This window comes from Bos javanicus, chromosome 26 (assembly GCF_032452875.1).
Source record: "Bos javanicus breed banteng chromosome 26, ARS-OSU_banteng_1.0, whole genome shotgun sequence".
NCBI classification, from domain to species: Eukaryota; Metazoa; Chordata; class Mammalia; order Artiodactyla; family Bovidae; genus Bos; species Bos javanicus.
Window position 1 is genome coordinate 20,734,142 of NC_083893.1, and position 12,929 is coordinate 20,747,070.

General features: G+C 41.2%; 1 protein-coding gene across 4 annotated transcripts in view; it reads right to left on the minus strand.

Moving 5' to 3' along the window:
- The window catches only part of DNMBP (dynamin binding protein), a 116,932-nt gene that overhangs the window by 22,511 nt on the left and 81,492 nt on the right, over positions 1-12,929 (minus strand). For all 4 annotated transcript variants that reach the window (XM_061403085.1, XM_061403084.1, XM_061403087.1 and 1 more), the window contains 2 exons: positions 1,434-1,627; positions 452-551 (listed from right to left, as the gene is read on the minus strand). In XM_061403085.1, the coding sequence (XP_061259069.1) occupies positions 452-551; positions 1,434-1,627 (294 nt within the window). The remainder of the gene's footprint in view (positions 1-451; positions 552-1,433; positions 1,628-12,929) is intronic.

Sequence of the window (12,929 nt, forward strand, 5' to 3'; positions counted from 1 at the left end):
TAACAGAAAGCCTTGGAGGATAGAGACAGATTCCCCTTCCTGGAGAGATGGCAGGTTTGTTCCTGACCAGAATAACAAAGACAATGTCTTCTTCCTGCACAAAGTTGGACGAATCTGCCAGCAGTACTATAATACTGGGGTTTATCTAAATGTGATTGGTTCCTTAGCTGTAAGATAAACCCACTGAGTTACCAGGTCCTAAAATGATTTCATGACCCACTAAAAGACTGCAACTGTCAATCTGAAAAATATCACACCATGTAACAACAAAAATTTCTTCTATTGCAAGCATCCAATATCACCACAAAGTAGACCAAATAACCTTGGAACTAAGTAACTAAAACTTCATTTTCCTAGTAAAACTATTAAATACCAGTGCTCTTCTCCTCTGTCTCCTACAAAAGAAAAGAAAAAAAAAACCTGTTTCTGAAATAACAGCAGGGGCTCATACCTATGTTATCGCTGATTTCCAGATCAGTCAATAATTGTTTTGAGACCTTAATCACCATCTGCATATTTCCAAAAAGTCCCTCAAAATCAATGTTTGGTATCTGAGAAAGGAAAACAAAACAAAGATGCATAGAAACAAAATTAATAGCATATCATTCACATTAGGAACATCTCTTCAAGGATGATACAAAAATCCCTCAAGGTCATCTTCACCACTCTCATGAGGTTTCCAGAATGGGAACATCTGGCATCACCTTCAGTGCCACCTTTTGTCCTTGATCCAACTACTTTCTGCTCCCCCATCCCCATTACCATAGTGAAATGACTGTAGAACCAATTTCTGTTAACTGTATAATAATTGTACAATTATTATACTGAGACAGAAATTCCACCCAGGACCCAAAACCTGATGGCACCATCCACTTCCTAGAATTCTTATGAGTGACTGTTCCAGGAGTCCATACCCAAGCTGAGCCCAGGCGGTCAAGTAACAAGCAACACGACGGACTGTAAATCCCCAGGATACCGTTAACCTTCCCCCCTGCCTCATCCCCAGCATTTAAGAGAGTGTCTAGCACACACATATTAGTAAGAGTTTCTGGAATAAACCTGTAAATCAGATGCTACAGACAGGTAAACCATCACCAGACTTCAATATATTAATATTACTGCAAAGCTTCCCAGTAAAGTGTAAAGTGGTAACTCTAGACTCACTGGAACTGTTTTCACCACAGAAACAGGAAATGTCCTAGGAGTTATTGCAGTAACTTAAGTTAGTAAGTTAATAACGGACTTGATAAGTGACAGGATGGGGAAGGCTTAAGCTGATGACACGTGTCAACTGGGGCCCTTGAATTAAGAGCTGCAGTCACAACCTTTATTTCAAACCCAATAAATCTTTGGGGTGAAAGCTCCTGTACCCTAAGCCTTAGGCCTGGAGAACCATGTTCATGGCAAAGCTCACTTTCTCCACTAGTTCCCACCTGTGCCTGTTGCAGGGGAAACATGATCCGCTCAATACACATCTCCAGATCCCGGATGTAGTCTCTTTCCGTCTGAAGAAGTTCCTCTATCACCTTGGCTCTCTTCTCTAGCATCCTTTGCTCTGGGTTTTCAGTGGACACAGAACCAGAAGGGGCCATCAGTGATGAAGACTGGGAGGAGAGAAGCGTCATTTCTAGAAGGAAAAAGAGAACGGGTCAGCAGCTATGAAAGCAGGCCTCTGCAACAGTTTGAGTTGAAAAGAACATATTCTTTTTGAGTTGAAAAGAGCACAACCGAAGGTCTCATGATTGTTGACCATCAGGAAACCTGATCCCCAAGTCCATTCTAATCACAAATATGAAGAGCTGAGCAAGCTTGGAGACAGAACTTCTCCCATCCGTGAGATACCATTTCTAGAATCTGTCCTAAAAACAAGCAGCTGGCCCATTTTATGAGGACAAACCAGTGGCCACAGCCACTTTGCAAAAGAGGCTGAAGGAGGTGCTGTTCTTATAAAGAACTGCTTTCACTTAGGTTTAAAACCTGTTTCAGGAACTTAGCAGAGATACCAAGCTGGAAGTTATAAACACTGATATACTAGCACATGTTAAAAAGAGTATTATGGAAACATAACAATGCCAGCTAAAGGGAAAACAAGAACTAGGTGGGAATTATCTGTCTGAGATCTGGGTGACTGCGTGGCCCACCTTAACCCAACTACTGTGATGGCAGATTAACATTCAGTTCAGTTCAGTTCAGTCGCTCAGTCGTGTCCGACTCTTTGCGACCCCATGAATCGCAGCACGCCAGGCCTCCCTGTCCATCACTAACTCCCGGAGTTCACTCAAACTCAAGTCCATCAAGTTGGTGATGCCATCCAGCCATCTCATCCTCTGTCGTCCCCTTCTCTTCCTGCCCCCAATCCCTCCCAGCATCAGAGTCTTTTCCAATGAGTCAACTCTTCGCATGAGGTGGCCAAAATATGGAGTTTCAGCTTTAGCATCAGTCCTTCCAATGAACACCCAGGACTGATCTCCTTTAGAATGGACTGGTTGGATCTCCTTGCAGTCCAAGGGACTCTCAAGAGTCTTCTCCAACACCACAATTCAAAAGCATCAATTCTTCCACGCTCAGCCTTCTGCAGTCCAACTCTCACATCCATACATGACTACTGGAAAAACCACAGCCTTGACTAGACGGACCTTTGTTGGCAAAGTAATGTCTCTGCTTTTCAATATGCTATCTAGGTTGGTCATAACTTTCCTTCCAAGGAGTAAGCGTCTTTTAATTTCATGGCTGCAGTCACCATCTGCGGTGATTTTGGAGCCCAGAAAAATAAAGTCTGACACTGTTTCCACTGTTTCCCCATCTATTTCCCATGAAGTGATGGGACCAGATGCCATGATATTCGTTTTCTGAATGTTGAGCTTTAAGCCAACTTTTTCACTCTCCTCTTTCACTTTCATCAAGAGGCTTTTTAGTTCTTCTTCACTTTCTGCCATAAGGGTCATCTGCATATCTGAGGTTATTGATATTTCTCCCGGCAATCTTGTTTCCAGCTTGTGCTTCTTCCAGCCCAGAGTTTCTCACGATGTACTCTGCATAGAAGTTAAATAAGCAGGGTGACAATATACAGCCTTGATGAACTCCTTTTCCTATTTGGAACCAGTCTGTTGTTCCATGTCCAGTTCTAACTGTTGCTTCCTGACCTGCATACCAATTTCTCAAGAGGCCGGTCAGGTGGTCTGGTATTCCCATCTCTTTCAGAATTTTCCAGTTTATTGTGATCCACACAGTCAAAGGCTTTGGCATAGTAGTATATAATAAAATATTTAAGAATTGTCTGGGCTTCCCTGATAGCTTAGTTGGTAAAGAATCCACCTGCAATGCAGGGGACTCCGGTTCGATTCCTGGGTTGGGAAGATCCCCTGGAGAGGGGGAAAGGCTACCCACTCCAGTATTCTGGCCTGGAGAATTCCATGGACTGTATAGTCCATGTCATCACAAAGAGTCAGATACGACTGAACGACTTTCACTTTATTTTTCCCTATGAAAACAATAATGAAGACTCACAAGCAAGTTCTGTTACTTCAAATGTCCTGGAAGATACAAATGACCTATAAATATGAAGTTCTTTAACAGCATTTTCAATTAAAAAAAAAAAAACCCTCTGCAGCCACACTACATGATCTAAAACTGAAAACAAATGCACATTTTGTCATTAGCTTTTACAAATACCTTTACTTAGATATATATATGATGAGAGATCTATTATCTTATATATAAAATGAGATGGCATTTATTTCAAATAGATGTTAAATGCTAAAATAAACAACTGAGAAAATTTCAACAGTGAAGCAATCTCTGCTGTTTATTTCAAATTCCTTAAGATCCACTTTAAAAAATGACGACTTTGGTAAGTAAACATACTAGCAAATCTGAGTGGGATTACAAGAATATTTTTACTCAGATCTAAGAAGTGAAAACACAAGTGTTCAAACTATTAAACTTATGGAAAACTAAGCTTTCACAGCAGATTTTAGTCTCCAAAATCCTTCCCCATTGCCCCTTCACTAAGAATTTAGGAATTCCAATGTTTAAAAAGTGTTAACTCAGATTCTGGTTTCTAAAACCCATTCTCCAGTAGAAGGAACCAGAGTTCTTTGGAGAAATGGCTCTTTCCAAGGCAAGGCAAAGGCAGATGAGTCTGAAACATCTTATGGCAGAAAATAAGGATATGCTGAAGAAAATGATGGGACTGTGTCGAAAGGGCTTGGAACCAAATTGAAGGGGCTCCCACTGGCCAAATCTGTACAATTCGAGGATCAAAATAAATAAGCACAGCAATGAATTGTAATCTGTTGACTAAAATAAGAACCCATGAACTCTCATCAATAATATATACGTACATAAACAAACAGGGGAGAAGAGAAATGCTCTTTCTTATGGTAGAATGTCAGCTAATAGATACAGAAGAGGACTTCCCGGTGGTGCACTAAAGTCCGCCTGACAATGCAGGGGACGTGGGTTCAATCCTTGGTCTGGGAAGATCCCACATGCCACCAAGCAACTAAGCCTGTGTACCACAACTACTGAGGTTGTGCTCTGGAGGAGCTAGCCCCAACTACCAAGCCCGAGTGCTGCCCTACTGAAACCTGGGTGCCTAAAGCCTAAGCTCCACGAGAGAAGCCATCACAATGAGAAGCCTGCACATCACAGCAAACAGCCCCTGCTCACCCCAACCAGAGAAAGCCTTCACAAGGTAATGAAGACCCAGCACAGCCATACAGAAATAAATAAAAGTATATATATACATATATAAGAAATAACAGAATTAGAAAAAAAATTAGTATTTTGCAGCCATCAAAATGAAATTTAGTTCAGGCACAAACCATCAATGGATGATTCCAGTGTTAGTGATAGGGTTTTGATGATGATCAGGATATCTGCATAGTTTTGAACTAGTTACTATACTTATTCCAAAAATGAAACAGTGACTCTACAGTGGAGAAATGGGTAACACCGAAACCTACTAATCAAAATTAACACTACCAATTAAGGAAACGACATCACGTGCTTCCGAATGTCAGGTCTAGAAACAGCACAATATCCCTTATGTGGTATTCCAGCCAAAAAAGCATAATCTGAAATGAATCTTGAAGAAACGTCACACAAACATAGGGATCTGTAACCTTCAAAACGTTATGTCATAAAAGACAAAGGAAGCCTGAGGACAAATCCCCAATTAAAGATAACTGAAGAGATGACAAGTAAAGGCAATGTGTGATCCTGAACTGAATCCTGATCTCAGGGAAAAAATGTTACAAAGGACATTAATAGGACAAACTGATGAAACTGGAATACAGTATAGACTGTAGATTGGATACATGAGTAAACCAATTAAAATTTTCCTGAAATGGACAGCTACATGCAAAAGAAGGGAATTCGAACATTCTCTCACATTCTATGCAAAAGTAACTCAAAATGAATTAAACATCTAAATATAAGATCAGATACTATAAAACTCTTAGAGGAAAACAGGCAGAACACTCTTTGATACAAAGTGCAGCAATATATTTTTGGATCTGGCTCCTAAAGTAAATAAAAGCAAAAGTAAACAAATACAACAAATAGCTTTTGCACAGCAGAGGAAATCACTGACAAAATGAAAAGAAAATATATTGAAAGGAGAAAATATTTGCAAATGATATGACCAAAGGGATTAATATCCAACACATATAAATAGCTCTTACAACTCAATTAAAAAAAAACAAAAACCCAATTTAAAAATGGGCAGAACTGAATAGACATTTTCCCAGAGAGGAAATGCAGATGGCCAACAGCCATGGGAAAATATGCTCAACATCTCTAACCATAAAGGAAACACAAATCAAAACCACAACGAGGGATCACCTCACACTTGTCATAATGGCCATCATTGAAAAGAACAGAAATTAACACCTGTTGACAAGGATGTGGAAAAAAGGGAACCCTCCTATACTGTTGGTAGAAGTGTAAATTGGTGCAGTCACTATGGAATAGAGTATGGACGTTTCTCAGAAAACTAAAAATAAAACCACCATATGACCCAGCAATTCCACTCCTGGGTATATATCTGGGGAAAAACAAACAAACAAACAAACAAACAAACACTAATTCAAAAAGATACATGCACCCCAGGAATAAAGCATAGCAGCATTATATACCATAGCCAAGACATGGAAGATAGCTAAGTTTCCATCAACAGATGAATGGATAAAGAAGATGTGGTATACATACACATATATACACAATGGAATACTACTTAGCGGTAAAAAAGGACTAAATTTGCCATTTGCAGCAATATGGATGGACTTGGAGGGCATTATGCTAATGAAGTAAGTGAGACAAAGGCAAATACCATATGATGGAATCTGAACAATACAACAAACTAGTGATTATAACACGGAGAAGGCAGTGGCACCCCACTCCAGTACTTTTGCCTGGAAAATCCCATGGACAGAGGAGCCTGGTAGGCTGCAGTCCATGGGGTTGCTAGAGTCGGACACGACTGAGCGACTTCACTTTCACGCATTGGAGAAGGAAATGGCAACCCACTCCAGTGTTCTTGCCTGGAGAATCCCAGATGGGCTGCCATCTATGGGGTCGCATAGAGTCGGACACGACTGAAGCGACTTAGCAGCAGCAGCAGCAGAAGTGATTATAACAAAGAAGCAGACTCACAAATATAGAGAACAAACTAATGGTTACCAGTGTGGGCAGGGAGGTGTGAAGTAAGGATAGGAGAATAGGAAGTACAAACTATTGGGTATAGGATAGGCTCAAGGATGTACTGCACAACACAGGGAATGTGTTCAATATTTGGTAGTAACTGTAAATAGAAAATAATGTTTAAAACTGTATAAAAAATTTAATTAAAATTCCTGAAATGGCACATCTATTATGGTCATGTATGAAAATATCCATATAATACACTGGTGCTTACCAAGGAGCACAATATATACAACTTAGTCTCAAATAGTAAAGAAAAGAAGTGCATGTGTGGGTGTGGGTGCGGGTAGAGAAAGTGAGAATGAAAACAAAACATGGCAAAATGTTAAATATCGGCAAATACAAATAAAGATCTGTATACCACTGCAATTTTCTATAAATTTGATACTATTCAAGATAAAATTTAAGAAGACAAAATTAGAAATTTTCTTTCTGGAACTACTTTTTTGGATAGAATGAATGACAGAATTTCAAATCTTACTTCAGAGTGTTAAATGATGACTAAATTAATTGTAGTCTACATAAAATTTTCAATTGCCTTATTTTTAATTTTATTTACAATTTTAAACCTATGGAATTTCAGTCCCATATACAGTTGCCAGAAGCAGCAAGTTGAGCAGAGAAATTTATTTTCAACACAGGACTAAAAAGCTCTGAAAAGGGACACTTACTGAATTCCTACCACATGTCAGGCGCTTTATATGTTATGTCTCTGTACTCATTTAATATTCACACCAAAACTCTGAAGTAGTATTATTATTCCCATTTAACAGATAAGAAAACCTAGGCTTTGAGAGACTGACCAATTTGTTCCAGCCTCTGTAGTGAGTAAACAGCAGTTCTGGGATTTCAATCTAAATATATTTAAATCCAAATCCTGAATTAAATCCACTTAATCCTGCACCATTCTTCCTCCCTAGCCTGGAATTTCAACTAGAAAGGTCAGGGCTTATTTGCCTTGAATATTAAAAATTCCCCTGAAGCTATTATCTCCCAGGAATCAAAGTTCTATTATAATACATGAAAGCAGAAGATGCCAGAGCACTCATCAATTTGAACCCAGCAACCTACACTGAGACTCAGATTTTTATGTATATTTAAAAATAGAAATGGTAACAATTCTTTTAAAATACCACAAAGCCACTTTTTCCCCCTATAGGTGGATTTATAAACTGTTGAAAAGACTTTAAAACACAAAAAGGAAACATCCCTGTGGGATGTTTTTGCTAATTTGTGGTTTTCTGGGCACCTCCCCCTGGTGGTTCAGATGGTAAAGAAATTGCCTGAAATTCGGTAGACCTCAGTTCGATCCCTGGGTTGGGAAGATCCCCTGAAGAAGGGAAAGGCTACCCACTCCAGTATTCTGGACTGGAGAATTCCATGCAGAAGTCCATGGGGTCGCAAAGAGTCGAACACGACTGAGTGACTTTCACTTCACCCCTGACAAAATGCCAGGCGCTTCTGAAGATGCGGGTCACCTTCAGGCTCCACATACACATTAACACTCAAAGATTAGGTCCAACTAGGAACATCTGGCTTGAAATGGCTCCAAATGTAAAACTGTTATTCCATTATTCCAAACACACTAAGGGGGAAAAAAAGATCTACAATTACTTTGCCAACAAAGGTCCATATAGCCAAAGCTATGGTATTTCCAGTAGTCATGTATGGATGTGAAAGTTGGACCATAAAGAAGGTTGAGTGCCGAAGAACTGATGCTTTTGAACTGTGGTGTTGGAAAAGACTCTTGAGAGTCCCTTGGACTGCAAGGAGATCCAACCAGTCAGTCCTAAAGGAAATCAACCCTGAATATTCCTTGGAAGGACCGATGCTGAAGCCGAAACTCCAATACCTTGGCCACCTGATGTGAAGAGCCAACTCATTAGAAAAGACCCTGATGCTGGGAAAGATTGAAGGCAGGAGGAGAAGGGGACAACAGAGTAGGAGATGGCTGGATGGCATCATTGATTCAATGGACATGAGTTTGAGCAAGCTCTGGGAGATGGTGAAGGACAGGGAAGCCTGGCATGCTGCAGTCCATGGGGTCACAAAGGGTCAGACACGACAGAGAAACTGAATAACAAGTGAGAGAGAGCCCCCCCTCCCCCGCGAGCCAGTGAAACTCACACTCCCCCATTATTTAACTGGGGAGCCTTGCCAAAGTCCATTTTCACCTCTGGGCCTCAACATCCTCATTTGCAGAACTGCTGAGCAAATTAAATAAGTAATTTACTCAACACAAACTAGTCCTTTTCCCACAATGGGCCAGAAGACGCCATCTGCACTAAGGTAAAAGGCACCAAGAAGAAATGGTTCCGGGCCCATAAAATCCCACTTTTCTGTAAGAACAATGAAGTCTGGGGACGGGGAAGCACTCCAGAGGAAACTGAGGCCTAGCAGCACCAGCTAACAACAAAACGTGCAGACCAGTCCCACTTTCCTCCTCGGGCAGCCCTGGAGGTGTTAAGGAGCTGGCAGCACAAACTTATGACTGTGATAAAACCAATAGGGATGGGTGTTTTGTTTTTTTTTTTTTCTTTTTGTCTCATTAACTCCCCCCACCGCCCCCCCGCAAAATCCCAAGACATCCCCATGCCCTGAGGTTAGTGCACAGTCCCAGGCTCATTCTGAAGAGTTCCTAGGAAGCGATTCTGTTAACCAGCAGCTTCCCACAACTCTACCCACCACATTCCAAAGCAGACTTAAAGAGAACAGCCACTCAGTCTTCCCTTGCCTCTGAAAGCTGGCTCTTTGCTGGGGAAAATCTCTCAACTCCTGGCGAGGTTCCAAGCGGCACCTGAACGAGGCGGCCAACTGTTTTACCTGCTTTTGTGCGGGTTCCAGCAACCCTGGACATACCTGCAGCACCAAAATGCTGGTGCAAGAGTTCCCATAGGTCCAAGGCCAGGCTGGCAGAATAGAATCTTCCCAGCGCTCCGGAATGCTCCACAACCACCTAAAATCCTTTGAATAGGGTAGGCATTTCCCCTAGGCTTTCCCATATTTACATATGAATCGTTCCGAGTCCCCCAGGCTATCACAACAGGGCCTGTTCTAAAGGATGGAGCTGGAATCCTCTGCTTCCTGGACTGAGACGCAGAAGAGAGGGCCCAGCTCTGCTCTGACTCAACCCCTTTTCCCTCTTAGCTTTTCTTTCTTCGTCCTAAAACTGCCACAATTTCACTTCAGGAGTTTTTAAATCAAGAGTGTTATCTCCTTTTCCTGCCCCTTTTAATGTGTTGTTTTTGGATCCTCTTTTCAGGGAAGAAGTCTTACGATAAGAGGCAAAGACGTAAAGAGGGCAGCATTTGTCTACCTTTCCGTTCTCAGGACCTCTTGTTCTGCAGTCCCTCTCCCAGGCCCCGCACAGCCCTCACTTTCCCCAGCGTCCTGCTACTTCTAGGTACCTTATCCTAAAGCCATCAGAATGCAGGTCTCACCTAGCTGGTCCCAGGACAGCAAGAACTGCTAACATTTACACTTTAAAAGGAAGTGTGGAAAAGAAAGTTGCAGAACATGCCACTTCTGTTTTTAAAAAGAGATGGAGAGGGAGAAAAAAAAAGGTGAGAAACATACAAAAACCTCTACATATTTCCATATACACACATATAATATGTAAGTCCACAGAAAAAGGTATCGGGGAGAACACACTAAACCCCTCGGACAGGGAACTTGGATTGGGGATGGAGACTTGAGCTCAACCAGTACTTTTTAATTTCCTAAGAATCTAGTAATGTACTACCAGTAATTTAAGACAAGCTGTCATGCTAGCCAAGATTCATCTCTATGGGTGAAATTTTAAGCAATCTGAGAGAACTTCTGGTAAAGTTCTGCGAGAAGGATGGCACCATTGCCTAACTCCAGGGTTCCTGCTTCCTTCCACCATCAAATGGAGCTCTTTTTGGCTTTAAATTTTAACAAATATTTATATGACATTTACTCTGCATGTCAAGCATTGTTCAGGCACTTTACAAATACTGGTTTATTTAATCCTCATATCGTCCCCATCTTACTGATTCATGAAGAGAAATTTGTAACTGGCCCAGTATGTGGAAGATGAGAGCCCACACTGGCTTCAGAGCCTACAATTGCTACTCTGCCTCTAGCGCTCTTTCCAGGCAGGCAAATCTTGGCAACTGTGGCCTGGAAATCTACTTGTGGGTTTTAGTGACTGCCTGGTAGCTAATGACAAAATCGTGATTTTTAAAGCACACTTAACTTCCTGTATAGCCACAGGTCACCCACCCACCATTTCAACTGTGAACAATGACATATTTAAGCATGTATACTATATGTATGTCCATATCATTACATCTGTAAAACCCTACTCAGGGGACTTCCCTGGTGGCAGAGGAGATAAGAATCTGCCTGCCAATGCAGGGGACATGCGTTCGATCCCTGATCTGGGAAGATTTCACGTGTGGAGCAACTAAGCCCATGTGCCTTGAGCCTGTGCTCTGCAACAAGAGAAACCACCGCAAAGAGAAGCCCAAGCACTTCAATGAAGAGCAGCAGTCAAAGAAGCATTCAATGAAGAGCTCACCGCAACTAGAGAAAGCCCATGAAGCAATGAAGATCCAGTGCAGCCAATAATAAATTAATTAAAAAAAAATCCTACTCAGTGTAATGCAAATAATTCCTCAGAGAGAATCAAATCTAGCAGTGTTATACCCAGTAAATATTCAATTTGTTGTTGGCTTAGTCTTTCAGTCACGTCCCAACTCTTTGTGATCCCATGGACTGTGCCCACCAGGCTCCTCTGTCCACGGGATTCTCCAGGCCAGAATACTGGAGTGGGTAGACTTTTCCCTCTCCAGGGGACCTTCTCAACCCAGGGATTGAACCAAGGTCTCCTGCACTGCAGGCAAATTCTTTACCGTCTGAGCCAACCTAGGTCTTCTGCACTGCAGGCAAATTCTTTTTCGTCTGAGCCACTAGGGAAGCCAAATACATAGTCAATAGTATTCCAGATAATTTATGGCAGAAATCATGTGCAAGTGAAGGGATCTTTATCAATGCATGAAGAAAATTTAGAAATAACAAAAATTTCTCCCCAAAGGGGCCTGTTAAATAAATTATGACATACCTGCATAATATCAATACTGTACTATGACAACCATTGAGATGCAGATTTATATTCGTTAATACAGAAAACTGTCTACTGTGCATTGCTAAATGGAAAAAGGCTACAAAAGAGTTTGTGAAAGAACTGCCATTTTGTTAAAAAGGGGAGAATATTTTCAATGCATATATCTGAAAATGAAAAGTCTTGAAGGGGACAGGAATTCTGATATTTTTTCCTTTCTTTTCAACTTATTGTATTTTCTATTTTTACTCTAGTGAACATTCAGTATTGATACAACAAAGAACAATGCGGAAAAAAGAACACTTGCTATGAAACAAGAAAATTCTACTACTCAGTCCTCTCTTATTTACTGTTAATCCTTTTCAAATTTTCTTCACTTTTTAATAATCTGAGATTTCTTTTCTAATACTTTTAAACTGCTGAAGAAAATCGGTAACAAAGCATTGATGAAACAACAATTTGCTAGTCTAATACGAAAAGCAAAACCCCCTCCTGCTTAGCAATCTGTCTAGAAAACTCCAAAAGGAAGCGACCTTTGTTCTGCTTATATTCCCAGCAGGCCTAGTGGAAGAATCATAAATCCTGGTTTTCCATGTGCCCACAACACTCCAGCCAGCCCACCCAGCCCCCACCACTTCTTTTCCTTCAGCACCTACTTACGAATATTTGGAGAAGGCTTATCCCGCCAACCTTAAACTTTCAGCATTGTGGTCCCTGGCTTTTCTGCACGACTCATAGACTCTTCCCGATCCCCAGACCTCAGGGAGGAATCTATTATATTTTGGTCCTCAATCTCAACAGTAACTAAAAAAACTCTTCCCTGAGCCTTTTGCTCAGTGACTGCCCTGCCTATTTTGGCAAGTAGCCTCCAGTACAATCCCTGCTGGAGGGTTTCCACCTCGGAAAACCCAGCTCAAAGCTTCCCACCTCTTGCTTCTTCTACCAGAGCCTACCCAATCCTTTAGAAGAGCACACAAGAGTCAAGGGCCCAGAGTACAAGAGTCTGCAACTTCTGACGCTGCCACGACAGCGAAATTAATACTAGATTCTTTGAAACACCATTTTTTTTAACACACACTGAATCCGAGAGACATGTGCTTTAAACTATGAAGTTATTATTATTGTCAAATCTTTAGGC